The 13,791-nt window shown below is 39.7% G+C and overlaps 4 protein-coding genes across 6 annotated transcripts in view; 2 read left to right on the plus strand and 2 right to left on the minus strand.

Moving 5' to 3' along the window:
• Window positions 1-3,388, plus strand: LOC104700161 (zinc finger CCCH domain-containing protein 26). The gene is made up of 7 exons (XM_010415626.2): window positions 1-640; window positions 1,119-1,279; window positions 1,367-1,423; window positions 1,687-1,803; window positions 1,892-2,185; window positions 2,361-2,594; window positions 2,699-3,388. Exons 1-7 carry the CDS (start codon window positions 574-576, stop codon window positions 3,134-3,136), a joined length of 1,368 nt encoding a protein of 455 aa, XP_010413928.1. The 5' UTR covers window positions 1-573; the 3' UTR covers window positions 3,137-3,388.
• Window positions 3,699-11,060, plus strand: LOC104700165 (protein disulfide-isomerase 2-3-like). Of its 3 annotated transcripts, none has more exons than XM_019227421.1 (10): window positions 3,699-3,895; window positions 4,140-4,298; window positions 4,451-4,564; window positions 5,072-5,241; window positions 5,338-5,437; window positions 5,684-5,860; window positions 5,958-6,017; window positions 8,009-8,094; window positions 8,455-8,601; window positions 10,697-11,060. In XM_019227421.1, exons 1-10 carry the CDS (start codon window positions 3,767-3,769, stop codon window positions 10,875-10,877), a joined length of 1,323 nt encoding a protein of 440 aa, XP_019082966.1. In that variant the 5' UTR covers window positions 3,699-3,766; the 3' UTR covers window positions 10,878-11,060. The 3 variants fall into 3 exon arrangements, with proteins under 3 accessions (XP_019082966.1, XP_019082965.1, XP_010413931.1); XM_019227420.1 differs by lacking the exon at window positions 10,697-11,060 and adding an exon at window positions 8,699-9,062; XM_010415629.2 differs by lacking the exons at window positions 8,009-8,094; window positions 8,455-8,601; window positions 10,697-11,060 and adding exons at window positions 6,464-6,610; window positions 6,708-7,071 and having other exon boundaries at window positions 3,701-3,895; window positions 5,958-6,103.
• On the minus strand, window positions 9,290-10,539 carry LOC104700164. The gene is made up of 2 exons (XM_010415628.1): window positions 10,382-10,539; window positions 9,290-10,279 (listed from the first exon to the last, which is right to left on the minus strand). Exons 1-2 carry the CDS (start codon window positions 10,529-10,531, stop codon window positions 9,512-9,514), a joined length of 918 nt encoding a protein of 305 aa, XP_010413930.1. The 5' UTR covers window positions 10,532-10,539; the 3' UTR covers window positions 9,290-9,511.
• Window positions 11,288-13,791, minus strand: part of LOC104700162 — a 5,733-nt gene continuing 3,229 nt past the window's right edge. The window contains exons 3-5 of the mRNA XM_010415627.2: window positions 12,604-12,975; window positions 12,380-12,496; window positions 11,288-12,277 (exon numbers count right to left, since the gene is read on the minus strand). Coding sequence (XP_010413929.1) covers window positions 11,510-12,277; window positions 12,380-12,496; window positions 12,604-12,975 — 1,257 coding nt within the window. The 3' untranslated portion in view covers window positions 11,288-11,509. The remainder of the gene's footprint in view (window positions 12,278-12,379; window positions 12,497-12,603; window positions 12,976-13,791) is intronic.

The raw sequence follows: 13,791 nt of genomic DNA on the forward strand, positions 1-13,791 counted from the left end.
TTATTTTCCTTGTATTCACATTGAAACTCTTCATTACATTGGGGGAAAAAAAAAAAGGGAAAAAACACCAAAAAGGAAGATCCGAAAAGTTTCCCACGAAAATCTCAGATTCTGGGAAAAGAAAGTTAAAGGAAATCAACAACTAGAGAATAAGGAAATTTTTCATTCCAATCGGAATATTATTTGGGCAGAGATTTGTCTTTTTTTTTTTTTTTTTTTGCTTCCTTCTTGGATTTGTTCAAACTATATAAATCTATCTTTGTGGGGGACACCAAAAAAACAAAAACAAAAAAAAGTTAAATTTAAGAAGAAGATCGTTTTTTCACATTTTGTTCTTCATCGGTAAAAAGGAACAATCTTTATTTCTCCTCTTTTCTCTTTGTGTTTTTGATCATTGTGATCATCGTTCTTCTTCTTCTTATTACTTAGACGCAACAACTCTTAACAAACGATTTCGTCTCTGGTTTCTTCTTTTTTTTTTTCTCTCTCGGAGAACATAAAAAAGAGTTCTTTTGATTTTTTGTCTCTCTCTCTCTCTCTCTCTGTGTGACTGTTTGTTTTTTATAACGAGCCATGTCCGAAACTCAGCAGCAGGTTCAGAACTCTACTGGGTCGATTCGATCTCCCGAGAAAATTGAAGGTAGTTACTTTTTTCTCTTTTCTTTTCATCAAAGATCCAAATAAAAACGGTTTCTTTTTCGTAATGTGTTTGAAGATCATATGGTTTTTGTTGTTGTTGGTCTGATCATCCAACTCTCAATGTGATTTTCTTTGTTTTTGCGAGTTTTGATCATCCATAAAAGTTCGAAACTTTGGATGGTTGAATACGAATTTGTCTTCGTTTTTTTTTTTTTGGAGTTATCTTGTTGGATTCCTTGTGTCGGATCATTGAATTTGAATGCTTCTTCAATATTTACGAAAAGTTAAAGATCACGTTTTTTCATATCTATATCGTGGGATATTGTTCTTTGATTATGTATTCGTACTTTAGATTCTGATTTGCTCTTTGTGTGATTTGAAGTTTGACATTGTCTTATTGGGTTTTGAATAGTGGATTCTTTTGATTTGAGTTTGGGTTCTCTGGTGATTTAATGTTCTTGGTGTTTTGATTTTCTTAGATACCTTCAGGAGGGTGAAAGTTGATGAAGACAATATGGAGCAATCTAGTCCATATCCTGATCGTCCTGGTGAGCGTGATTGCCAGTTCTTTTTGAGAACTGGGCAGTGTGGCTATGGAAACACCTGTCGATACAATCATCCTCTTACTCATCTCCCTCAGGTGAGAAAACTTTGTTTATATGGCTGACTCTTCTTGCACCTGTCCTGTTATTACTCAAGCTTACTTACAGTTTGTAACATATTGTAGGGTGTTATTTATTACAAAGACCAATTGCCCGAGAGGATTGGACAGCCAGACTGTGAGGTGTGTTGCTTACATTATATTAATTATCATATCAGTTTGTGTCCTTGTGGAGATGGTCTGAAAAGTTTGAGCAGTTGTAGTATGAGTGCGAAATTGACGCTTAATCTACATTCCACATTCATGCTGCAAAACATATCTTTTCTTGAGTCTTTCCTTATATGGAAAGTGTTAATAGTTTTGATAGTTGAGGCACCGCATTGTTTCACGTTTCTTTGAAGAGGATTAACAAACACATTCCTTTTCTGTATGCAATTTCTTTGTAGTATTTTCTGAAGACAGGAGCCTGTAAGTATGGCCCAACGTGTAAATATCACCACCCAAAGGACAGGAATGGTGCAGGACCCGTGCTGTTCAATGTTCTCGGTTTTCCTATGCGACAGGTAAGGTCACACCATGCAGATAGCATTACAGTTTCGTCCACCAGTTTCATACTTGATAGAGACCTTTAAATGTTTCTGTTCTCTACAGGGTGAGAAATCATGCCCATATTACATGCAGACAGGATTGTGTCGTTTTGGAGTTGCCTGCAAATTCCATCATCCTCATCCCCAGGCTCCTAATGGCCACTCTGCATATGCAATGTCTAGCTTTCCTCCGTCTGTTGGTTTTCCTTATGCCAGTGGAATGACAATGATGTCTTTGCCTCCTGCAACATATGGAGCTATGCCTCGTCCTCAAGTGCCTCAGTCTCAGGCCTATATGCCCTTCATGGTTGCACCCTCTCAAGGTCTTATACCTCCTCAAGGCTGGGCTACTTACATGGTAAGTCTTAAATATCTTTGCTCAGTGCTCAAGTAGAAACCTCTCTCTCTGTGAAGTTACGATAAATAGATAGAGATATGTGCTTTTAATACATTTCACCTTCATTTACAACATATCCATTTTGTGAAAGAATGTCTTAATCTGAAAATTTTCTTTTCTCTTTACTGTGGTGCAGGCTGCATCTAACCCTATTTACAATGTGAAAACTCAACCCGACTCTAGTTCTAGTGTATCGGTGCCTGTGGCTGTGACATCACATCAACACATATCTGAAAGAGCTGAATGTAGGTTTTTTATGAACACTGGAACATGTAAATATGGAGATGATTGCAAATACAGTCATCCGAAAGAAAGGTTGTTACAATCACCACCAAATCTCTTGAACCCTATTGTTCTTCCAGTAAGACCAGTAAGTCTCTTGTCCTTCTTTGTTTTTATGCCAACTTCGTTCTGTTTGTTTTAATGTCAATGGAGCTTTGGTGACACTAATTTATCTGCTTTTACTTTGTTCAGGGAGAACCAGCATGTGGTAACTTCAAGGCCTACGGATTCTGCAAGTTTGGAGCAAGCTGCAAATTTGATCACCCAATGCCACTAAACCCTTATAACAATACGGGCATGGCCATGTCTCCTCTGCCTACTCCTTATGCCTATGCTCCACCTGTTTCAGCTCATCTTAGGATCTCATCGCCACCAATCCCTTCTGATTCGACCACCCTCCCCAATGGTAAACCCACTCCAGAGTCTCAAAGCTCAGAGACTGAGAAACAAGATGATGATATTCCTACAGAACCGGAGAAAACAGAAGTGCATAACTCATTGCCAACAAGCACCCTGCCCAATGGTAAGCCTGATGTAGAGAATCCAAGTTCAGAGACTGAGAAACAGGAAGAGAATGTTGCACAACCGGACAGCTCAAAAGTGCAGGATCCATCTGATAAATCTACATGATCTCAGAACCAAATATCATCATCACAATCTGGCTGAGTCTTTCCCTCTCAGGGGGTATCTAACGATCTCAAAAAATTGATCTCTCTGCCCTTTTTGTTAATTTTTTGGAAGGAGGGCTTGGAAATGTTCTATCCTTTTTGGTTTCTTTTTTCTTTCTTTTTCTTTTGGTTTCGGAGACAGCCATGGCTGAAACAAAATAGGAAAAGAACAGGGTTTCGATTTGGTTAATAAAACTTTGACATCATTTAGCCATTTTTCAGTTGCTCGATCGTAATCAGTTTCATGATTTATCTTTTTCTTTATCAGACTGTATATTCCAATCTTTAGATGCAACAACAAGAAAAAGTTGGACCACCAACTATTTCATGGATTTGCAATATATATACAGTTAGCATATCTTTCATTTGTTTTGCTTTAGATGAAATAAACCCAACACAAATGCTAACAGAGATTGTTCTTATGCTGATGTGTCACGATACGATTGGTCAGCCTACGTGATTCCACGGAGCGATTGTTCTTAAATCTGCTGCTTCGCAGGATCGAGAGAAAGAGAGAAAAAGGGATACAATTTTATAGAGAAAGTGAGAGAAGAGAGAAAGACGAAGACGACAAAAAAAAAAATAAAAAAAAATGTACAAATCACCATTAACGTTGCTCATGCTTCTTACTCTTTGTTTTGGATTCTTCGATCTCGGTAGTGCTCTTTACGGATCTTCTTCTCCTGTGGTTCAGCTCACTGCTTCTAACTTCAAGTCCAAGGTATGACGATGAATCGATTTTGGTCTATCAGCACTTCACACAGTTGTTTCAAACCATCGTTGAAGACTGATCTAGTTTTAAGACGAGAGAGAGATAGGGAGAGAGTACGAGCAGTGTGTAGATCCGGTTTAGTTGCTGATTCGTTGTTCCAATTTGTTGATTGTTGTAACTGTTTGGGTAAAAACCGAAATGAGAGTAGATGTGAGACTGTGTTAGTGTTGTTAACTTGTGTTCATTGCTGCAGGTTCTTAATTCAAATGGAGTTGTTTTGGTAGAGTTCTTTGCGCCATGGTGTGGCCACTGCAAAGCTCTAACACCTACATGGGAGAAAGTGGCTAATATTCTTAAAGGAGTTGCGACTGTTGCTGCAATTGACGCAGACGCTCACCAGTCTGCTGCTCAGGTTTGTGTTATTGAGTCATCTCACACAGCTATTACGGTTGCTTGTGAATCGTACAAGAAAATCAAACCTGTTTAGTAGTCTCTGTAAATGTACGAAGCTTACGCTTTAGCTTACCCAATGTTGTGATACTGACAATAGACTCTCTGGTCCAGGATTATGGTATCCAAAGCTTCCCTACTATTAAAGTCTTTGTTCCCGGAAAGCCTCCGATCGATTACCAAGGAGCCAGGGATGCCAAATCCATTGCTAATTTTGCTTACAAGCAGGTTTGTCACATGCTCCTGCTTGGTTCTTCATTACATAACTATATAATCGTCAACAATGAGTGCTTTTAAAGGCCCAATCAAGATGTTATTGCCACAGCAAATTACCTTTACTTTATTTTAATTTTTGGCCACACAAGCAGATAACATATTTTGATAAATATGCCATAGTTATGTAGAAAAGGTTTTTTATGCTCATTTGTTAAGTGCTGTAGATTCGTAGAGGAATCACACTAATTTTCCATCAAACAAAATATAGTAATGGCCTGATTCTGTCTAAATATTTTTGACATGTTTTCTTTTACAAGTAACACTTTCAAAATACAAAGGGCTGCAGTTGATGACATATTATATGGTGTCAGCATCATAATACTACCACTTTTTCAATGACTTTGTAGCTACATTCGTAATATAGTAATTGAAGAACCTCAAGTGGCCATTATTTCATATTCATTTGCCTCGTGTAGCTGTTTTCAGATAAGCTTATTGCTCTTATTGTTTGCTCCCCAGATCAAGGGTCTTTTGAGTGACCGTTTGGAAGGCAAAAGTAAACCAACTGGAGGAGGATCTAATGAAAAGAAATCTGAACCTAGTGCATCTGTGGAACTGAACTCTAGCAATTTTGATGAGTTGGTCATCAAAAGCAATGAACTCTGGATCGTTGAGTTTTTTGCACCTTGGTAAGTTGTGCTTATTGGCCCAGTGAACTGTTCATGCCTTCAAACTTCCTCCGTACATCTCAAGTTGTAAACCATATTTTTTCTTCCTTCTAAAAGGTGTGGACACTGCAAAAAGCTTGCCCCGGAGTGGAAAAAGGCTGCAAAAAATTTGAAGGGGAAGGTGAATTTAGGCCATGTCAATTGCGATGTTGAGCAGGTAATCACAATATATGTTTACATTTAATATAACTGTCTATCAGAGATCATTTCTATGGACTCTTTCATGCCTCAGCATTCTACCTGTTTCTTAGAAAATTTACCATGAAAGTCGGCTTCCTATGCCTAGTCTTTATCCATTTGCCTTTGAAGCATGAATCCTGGCCAGCTGCGACAATGTCTTTTCTTTGTATAAACTCTTGTTTTCATTTTACCGGGTTCTGACCAAAATTGTTATGTATTGCAGTCGATAATGAGCAGATTCAAAGTGCAAGGATTCCCTACAATTTTGGTATTTGGTCTAGACAAAAGCAGCCCAACTTCTTACGATGGTGCTAGAACTGCGTCGGCGATAGAATCTTTTGCTTCTGAGCTTGTAGAATCTAGTGCTGGCCCTGTTGAAGTAACTGAGCTAACTGGGTCGGTAGGTTCACATCTTTTGCTTTGTCTCTAACAATATACTGTATCTTAAATAAGGTCGAACCCAAGACATTGACACTTGTTCCACAATGATTGTATAGGATGTCATGGAAAAGAATTGTGGTTCTGCTGCTATTTGCTTCATCTCTTTCTTACCTGACATTCTTGACTCCAAAGCTGAAGGAAGGAACAAGTACCTCGAGATTTTATTAGCAGTTGCAGAGAAGTTTAAGAAGCACCCTTACAGGTATACTAAGAATAATTCTATTCTCTGTGCAGCATCATTGTCCTGTTCTTGGTTAGTGCCAATGATTTTATAGCCTTCCCACTAAGGGGGTGAAGAAAAGTTTTTAGTGTTCTTAGGAACCTAAAATGAACAAAGTGTTGAAACTTTTAGAAATATATTACCTAATCTGAAACTCTCATTTAAGAATGATCTCGCAATCTTACATAAGTGTTAGGATATCCAAATCTTTGTTCGTTTAGAAGTTTTAGGACTTGCTTTGGGAACATCTGGATAAGGCTCGTTATTTTTCATGCACATCTCATATTATCATTTCTTAATAGTCAGAATGAGATTCTCATGTAAAATTTGACATATCTGCAGTTTTATATGGGTGGCGGCTGTAACTCAGCCGGATTTGGAGAAGCGAGTTAATGTGGGAGGATATGGTTATCCAGCCATGGTAGCCATGAACATGAAGAAAGGAGTATACGCTCCTCTTAAAAGCGCCTTTGAGCTTCCACACCTCTTGTAAGTTTGGTTTAACTAGAGATCTTAATGGTTTAGATTAAGTCAGGTGGTTTCGCTCTTGTAAACAATGTAAGTTTCGCATGTGCTGTTACATCAGAGAATTTGTGAAGGATGCTGGGGCCGGTGGAAAAGGAAATTTGCCTATGAATGGAACACCAGAGATCGTGACGACAAAGGCATGGGATGGTAAAGATGGAGAGCTGATTGAGGAAGATGAATTCTCACTTGAAGAACTCATGGGAGGTGATGATACTGTTGCTTCGAAGGATGAGTTGTGAAGGATCCAATGGTCTTAACCTCCTCCGTTGAATGTGTTTCAAGTTTTTGTATTTTCCAAAAGAGAGTCAGATCATTTCAGGAGATAGAACAGTCTGGATTTGGGATATAAATAGACACATAAGAGAGAACTTGTGCTGGAATGATATTATGAGTTAATCGCTCGAAACTTGTTTTCTCTGGTAGTCTTCATAAGGCTCATGGTAAGAGGCAAATTTATAAATTGAAACCTACTCATGTTATAGTAAAATCATAATCATAAGACAACATAAATCAAAGCATTACAGAGCAAAAGTAAGACTGTTTAGGAATGTCAAAGCCAAATCATGTTCCTAAGGTCTAAAACTTCTGGCAGTCTTTTGGTTCTATAGCCAAATCATGTTACTCTTGGTTCTATAGTACTATGCAGTCATTCATATAATCTTTGACTTCTACTCCCTTAGTAGAGCACTATATATTAGAGAAAATAGATATTATTTGCTGAAACCAATTGGGTACAACGAGCAAGAAGTAATAAACCGAATTAAAATCGAACCCTGTCGTAGAAACTATTAAGGATACATATCCAACATGCATTAAACAGTTGATAAATTCAAAGGGATAGTGGAGAATGGGGAATTACACTTATCTGAACTCAGCGGTGTGAGTAAGGCAAAGACCTTGAATAAGCATACCGGGATGATACTAATGAAGGTGGAAGCTCAGATTCAGTTATGCTTGGGTATCTTTGTGATGACGATCGGTAGTATTCAGCCAATGAATCCGCTGTAACATACCGGGAATACAAGTCATCATCTTCTCTTCTCGGAGAAGCCATGAACGTCCTTGGCGGCCTTTCATACTCATAACTGTGATACGGGTCTCTCCTGTAGGAGTCCAAAGCAACCGCTGAAGTTGGAGGGTCAAGCGAGTTTCGACTCAGGAGTTCCCGTCTAGAACTTTGATGATCATACATGTGGTAGTCTCTTTCAGGCAAGTGAACAAGACGAACTTCCCTACTACGGTCATGCCTCTCAATCTCTGCTTGTCTCAAAAGCCGTTCATGGTCCACAGATGAACGGTATGAATCCAAACGAACACGGTCTCGGCTGACAATATCGTAAGATGAATCAGGAGGCNGACATTCTTGACTCCAAAGCTGAAGGAAGGAACAAGTACCTCGAGATTTTATTAGCAGTTGCAGAGAAGTTTAAGAAGCACCCTTACAGGTATACTAAGAATAATTCTATTCTCTGTGCAGCATCATTGTCCTGTTCTTGGTTAGTGCCAATGATTTTATAGCCTTCCCACTAAGGGGGTGAAGAAAAGTTTTTAGTGTTCTTAGGAACCTAAAATGAACAAAGTGTTGAAACTTTTAGAAATATATTACCTAATCTGAAACTCTCATTTAAGAATGATCTCGCAATCTTACATAAGTGTTAGGATATCCAAATCTTTGTTCGTTTAGAAGTTTTAGGACTTGCTTTGGGAACATCTGGATAAGGCTCGTTATTTTTCATGCACATCTCATATTATCATTTCTTAATAGTCAGAATGAGATTCTCATGTAAAATTTGACATATCTGCAGTTTTATATGGGTGGCGGCTGTAACTCAGCCGGATTTGGAGAAGCGAGTTAATGTGGGAGGATATGGTTATCCAGCCATGGTAGCCATGAACATGAAGAAAGGAGTATACGCTCCTCTTAAAAGCGCCTTTGAGCTTCCACACCTCTTGTAAGTTTGGTTTAACTAGAGATCTTAATGGTTTAGATTAAGTCAGGTGGTTTCGCTCTTGTAAACAATGTAAGTTTCGCATGTGCTGTTACATCAGAGAATTTGTGAAGGATGCTGGGGCCGGTGGAAAAGGAAATTTGCCTATGAATGGAACACCAGAGATCGTGACGACAAAGGCATGGGATGGTAAAGATGGAGAGCTGATTGAGGAAGATGAATTCTCACTTGAAGAACTCATGGGAGGTGATGATACTGTTGCTTCGAAGGATGAGTTGTGAAGGATCCAATGGTCTTAACCTCCTCCGTTGAATGTGTTTCAAGTTTTTGTATTTTCCAAAAGAGAGTCAGATCATTTCAGGAGATAGAACAGTCTGGATTTGGGATATAAATAGACACATAAGAGAGAACTTGTGCTGGAATGATATTATGAGTTAATCGCTCGAAACTTGTTTTCTCTGGTAGTCTTCATAAGGCTCATGGTAAGAGGCAAATTTATAAATTGAAACCTACTCATGTTATAGTAAAATCATAATCATAAGACAACATAAATCAAAGCATTACAGAGCAAAAGTAAGACTGTTTAGGAATGTCAAAGCCAAATCATGTTCCTAAGGTCTAAAACTTCTGGCAGTCTTTTGGTTCTATAGCCAAATCATGTTACTCTTGGTTCTATAGTACTATGCAGTCATTCATATAATCTTTGACTTCTACTCCCTTAGTAGAGCACTATATATTAGAGAAAATAGATATTATTTGCTGAAACCAATTGGGTACAACGAGCAAGAAGTAATAAACCGAATTAAAATCGAACCCTGTCGTAGAAACTATTAAGGATACATATCCAACATGCATTAAACAGTTGATAAATTCAAAGGGATAGTGGAGAATGGGGAATTACACTTATCTGAACTCAGCGGTGTGAGTAAGGCAAAGACCTTGAATAAGCATACCGGGATGATACTAATGAAGGTGGAAGCTCAGATTCAGTTATGCTTGGGTATCTTTGTGATGACGATCGGTAGTATTCAGCCAATGAATCCGCTGTAACATACCGGGAATACAAGTCATCATCTTCTCTTCTCGGAGAAGCCATGAACGTCCTTGGCGCCCTTTCATACTCATAACTGTGATACGGGTCTCTCCTGTAGGAGTCCAAAGCAACCGCTGAAGTTGGAGGGTCAAGCGAGTTTCGACTCAGGAGTTCCCGTCTAGAACTTTGATGATCATACATGTGGTAGTCTCTTTCAGGCAAGTGAACAAGACGAACTTCCCTACTACGGTCATGCCTCTCAATCTCTGCTTGTCTCAAAAGCCGTTCATGGTCCACAGATGAACGGTATGAATCCAAACGAACACGGTCTCGGCTGACAATATCGTAAGATGAATCAGGAGGCGGGATTGGATACTGCTGGGTTGTGTCTCTTCTTCTCAAGCCGTATGTTCGATACTCCCTTTCACTGAGATATAAGTCACGCGGCAGTTGTTCTTCTCTGCGTGGAGGAGGGGAATCACGTCTTCTTTCATGTGTACGGGTCGGGTGGGCTCTACTGCTACTAGGTGCGTAACGGTCTCTATCAGATCTTTTCCTGTCAGCATCACGAGGAACAGGGATTGGCTGTTTGTGGGTAAGTTGTGCAGGGATAGTAACTGGTCGGAAAAGCTTCTTAAGCTTAAATACCTTTATGAACACCAGATCAGAAGAGAAGATCAGAGTGATGAGAACGTGTTAAAGAGTTTGATATAGAGAAAAAGGATGGTATGAAAACAAATGTGAAATTACCTGCTTATTAGTCAATTCTGTTTTGAACTTGTTTTTATTGTTGTAATTCTCCTTGATAGCTGTTCTGAATTGGCTCTCAGGCAATGGTAAGCAATCACTAAAGATCTTAAAGCGCACCTGAGCAGAACGAAAAAATGAACAAAAACTCATATCATCTTCAAGACTAGATGTATAAATGAGAAGTTANTTAAAAGCGCCTTTGAGCTTCCACACCTCTTGTAAGTTTGGTTTAACTAGAGATCTTAATGGTTTAGATTAAGTCAGGTGGTTTCGCTCTTGTAAACAATGTAAGTTTCGCATGTGCTGTTACATCAGGGAATTTGTGAAGGATGCTGGGGCCGGTGGAAAAGGAAATTTGCCTATGAATGGAACACCAGAGATCGTGACGACAAAGGCATGGGATGGTAAAGATGGAGAGCTGATTGAGGAAGATGAATTCTCACTTGAAGAACTCATGGGAGGTGATGATACTGTTGCTTCGAAGGATGAGTTGTGAAGGATCCAATGGTCTTAACCTCCTCCGTTGAATGTGTTTCAAGTTTTTGTATTTTCCAAAAGAGAGTCAGATCATTTCAGGAGATAGAACAGTCTGGATTTGGGATATAAATAGACACATAAGAGAGAACTTGTGCTGGAATGATATTATGAGTTAATCGCTCGAAACTTGTTTTCTCTGGTAGTCTTCATAAGGCTCATGGTAAGAGGCAAATTTATAAATTGAAACCTACTCATGTTATAGTAAAATCATAATCATAAGACAACATAAATCAAAGCATTACAGAGCAAAAGTAAGACTGTTTAGGAATGTCAAAGCCAAATCATGTTCCTAAGGTCTAAAACTTCTGGCAGTCTTTTGGTTCTATAGCCAAATCATGTTACTCTTGGTTCTATAGTACTATGCAGTCATTCATATAATCTTTGACTTCTACTCCCTTAGTAGAGCACTATATATTAGAGAAAATAGATATTATTTGCTGAAACCAATTGGGTACAACGAGCAAGAAGTAATAAACCGAATTAAAATCGAACCCTGTCGTAGAAACTATTAAGGATACATATCCAACATGCATTAAACAGTTGATAAATTCAAAGGGATAGTGGAGAATGGGGAATTACACTTATCTGAACTCAGCGGTGTGAGTAAGGCAAAGACCTTGAATAAGCATACCGGGATGATACTAATGAAGGTGGAAGCTCAGATTCAGTTATGCTTGGGTATCTTTGTGATGACGATCGGTAGTATTCAGCCAATGAATCCGCTGTAACATACCGGGAATACAAGTCATCATCTTCTCTTCTCGGAGAAGCCATGAACGTCCTTGGCGCCCTTTCATACTCATAACTGTGATACGGGTCTCTCCTGTAGGAGTCCAAAGCAACCGCTGAAGTTGGAGGGTCAAGCGAGTTTCGACTCAGGAGTTCCCGTCTAGAACTTTGATGATCATACATGTGGTAGTCTCTTTCAGGCAAGTGAACAAGACGAACTTCCCTACTACGGTCATGCCTCTCAATCTCTGCTTGTCTCAAAAGCCGTTCATGGTCCACAGATGAACGGTATGAATCCAAACGAACACGGTCTCGGCTGACAATATCGTAAGATGAATCAGGAGGCGGGATTGGATACTGCTGGGTTGTGTCTCTTCTTCTCAAGCCGTATGTTCGATACTCCCTTTCACTGAGATATAAGTCACGCGGCAGTTGTTCTTCTCTGCGTGGAGGAGGGGAATCACGTCTTCTTTCATGTGTACGGGTCGGGTGGGCTCTACTGCTACTAGGTGCGTAACGGTCTCTATCAGATCTTTTCCTGTCAGCATCACGAGGAACAGGGATTGGCTGTTTGTGGGTAAGTTGTGCAGGGATAGTAACTGGTCGGAAAAGCTTCTTAAGCTTAAATACCTTTATGAACACCAGATCAGAAGAGAAGATCAGAGTGATGAGAACGTGTTAAAGAGTTTGATATAGAGAAAAAGGATGGTATGAAAACAAATGTGAAATTACCTGCTTATTAGTCAATTCTGTTTTGAACTTGTTTTTATTGTTGTAATTCTCCTTGATAGCTGTTCTGAATTGGCTCTCAGGCAATGGTAAGCAATCACTAAAGATCTTAAAGCGCACCTGAGCAGAACGAAAAAATGAACAAAAACTCATATCATCTTCAAGACTAGATGTATAAATGAGAAGTTAGAAAAGAGCTTAGAAACAAGGGTGAAACACAATGTTACCTGAGCAGGAAAGGATCCACCAAAAGCATTGCGTTCAAGTTTCATCCCACCGGCAGAGGATGCTTGGAAAATTCCATAGAGGAGTTTGAGATCATAGTCATAAAGAAAAAGCTTAAGCCCCGGTTTAATGCCCATGACATAATCCTTCCTTTTCTCTTGTACGCCCATTACACTGAACCGAAAACAATCAGGTCTAGTTTTTGTATTGCACATGAAGATCAAACCACCAATCTTTGCTTTTCCTTGCTTGTCCATTTCTCCTTTCTCAGGGTCGTCAACAAGCTGCTTTTTCTTCTCTACCGTTCTATGTTCTGTTGGATCAGCAGCAGCAGCTACTACCTCATTCCTATGTTTCTTGTTTGAACCTAAAACCTNATAAATTCAAAGGGATAGTGGAGAATGGGGAATTACACTTATCTGAACTCAGCGGTGTGAGTAAGGCAAAGACCTTGAATAAGCATACCGGGATGATACTAATGAAGGTGGAAGCTCAGATTCAGTTATGCTTGGGTATCTTTGTGATGACGATCGGTAGTATTCAGCCAATGAATCCGCTGTAACATACCGGGAATACAAGTCATCATCTTCTCTTCTCGGAGAAGCCATGAACGTCCTTGGCGCCCTTTCATACTCATAACTGTGATACGGGTCTCTCCTGTAGGAGTCCAAAGCAACCGCTGAAGTTGGAGGGTCAAGCGAGTTTCGACTCAGGAGTTCCCGTCTAGAACTTTGATGATCATACATGTGGTAGTCTCTTTCAGGCAAGTGAACAAGACGAACTTCCCTACTACGGTCATGCCTCTCAATCTCTGCTTGTCTCAAAAGCCGTTCATGGTCCACAGATGAACGGTATGAATCCAAACGAACACGGTCTCGGCTGACAATATCGTAAGATGAATCAGGAGGCGGGATTGGATACTGCTGGGTTGTGTCTCTTCTTCTCAAGCCGTATGTTCGATACTCCCTTTCACTGAGATATAAGTCACGCGGCAGTTGTTCTTCTCTGCGTGGAGGAGGGGAATCACGTCTTCTTTCATGTGTACGGGTCGGGTGGGCTCTACTGCTACTAGGTGCGTAACGGTCTCTATCAGATCTTTTCCTGTCAGCATCACGAGGAACAGGGATTGGCTGTTTGTGGGTAAGTTGTGCAGGGATAGTAACTGGTCGGAAAAGCTTCTTAAGCTTAAA

Source organism: Camelina sativa, chromosome 7 (assembly GCF_000633955.1).
Source record: "Camelina sativa cultivar DH55 chromosome 7, Cs, whole genome shotgun sequence".
NCBI lineage: Eukaryota > Viridiplantae > Streptophyta > Magnoliopsida > Brassicales > Brassicaceae > Camelina > Camelina sativa.

Coding starts and splice junctions, on each gene's coding strand:
- LOC104700161 (XM_010415626.2), top strand. CDS start 574: ATGTCCGAAACTCAGCAGCAGGTTCAGAACTCTACTGGGTCGATTCGA. Junction 641..1,118: donor ATCTCCCGAGAAAATTGAAG/GTAGTTACTTTT, acceptor TGATTTTCTTAG/ATACCTTCAGGAGGGTGAAA. Junction 1,424..1,686: donor TTGGACAGCCAGACTGTGAG/GTGTGTTGCTTA, acceptor ATTTCTTTGTAG/TATTTTCTGAAGACAGGAGC.
- LOC104700165 (XM_019227421.1), top strand. CDS start 3,767: ATGTACAAATCACCATTAACGTTGCTCATGCTTCTTACTCTTTGTTTT. Junction 5,242..5,337: donor GTTGAGTTTTTTGCACCTTG/GTAAGTTGTGCT, acceptor TCCTTCTAAAAG/GTGTGGACACTGCAAAAAGC. Junction 8,602..10,696: donor TTTGAGCTTCCACACCTCTT/GTAAGTTTGGTT, acceptor CTGTTACATCAG/GGAATTTGTGAAGGATGCTG.
- LOC104700164 (XM_010415628.1), bottom strand. CDS start 10,531: ATGAGTTTTTGTTCATTTTTTCGTTCTGCTCAGGTGCGCTTTAAGATC. Junction 10,280..10,381: donor CAGAATTGACTAATAAGCAG/GTAATTTCACAT, acceptor GTGTTCATAAAG/GTATTTAAGCTTAAGAAGCT.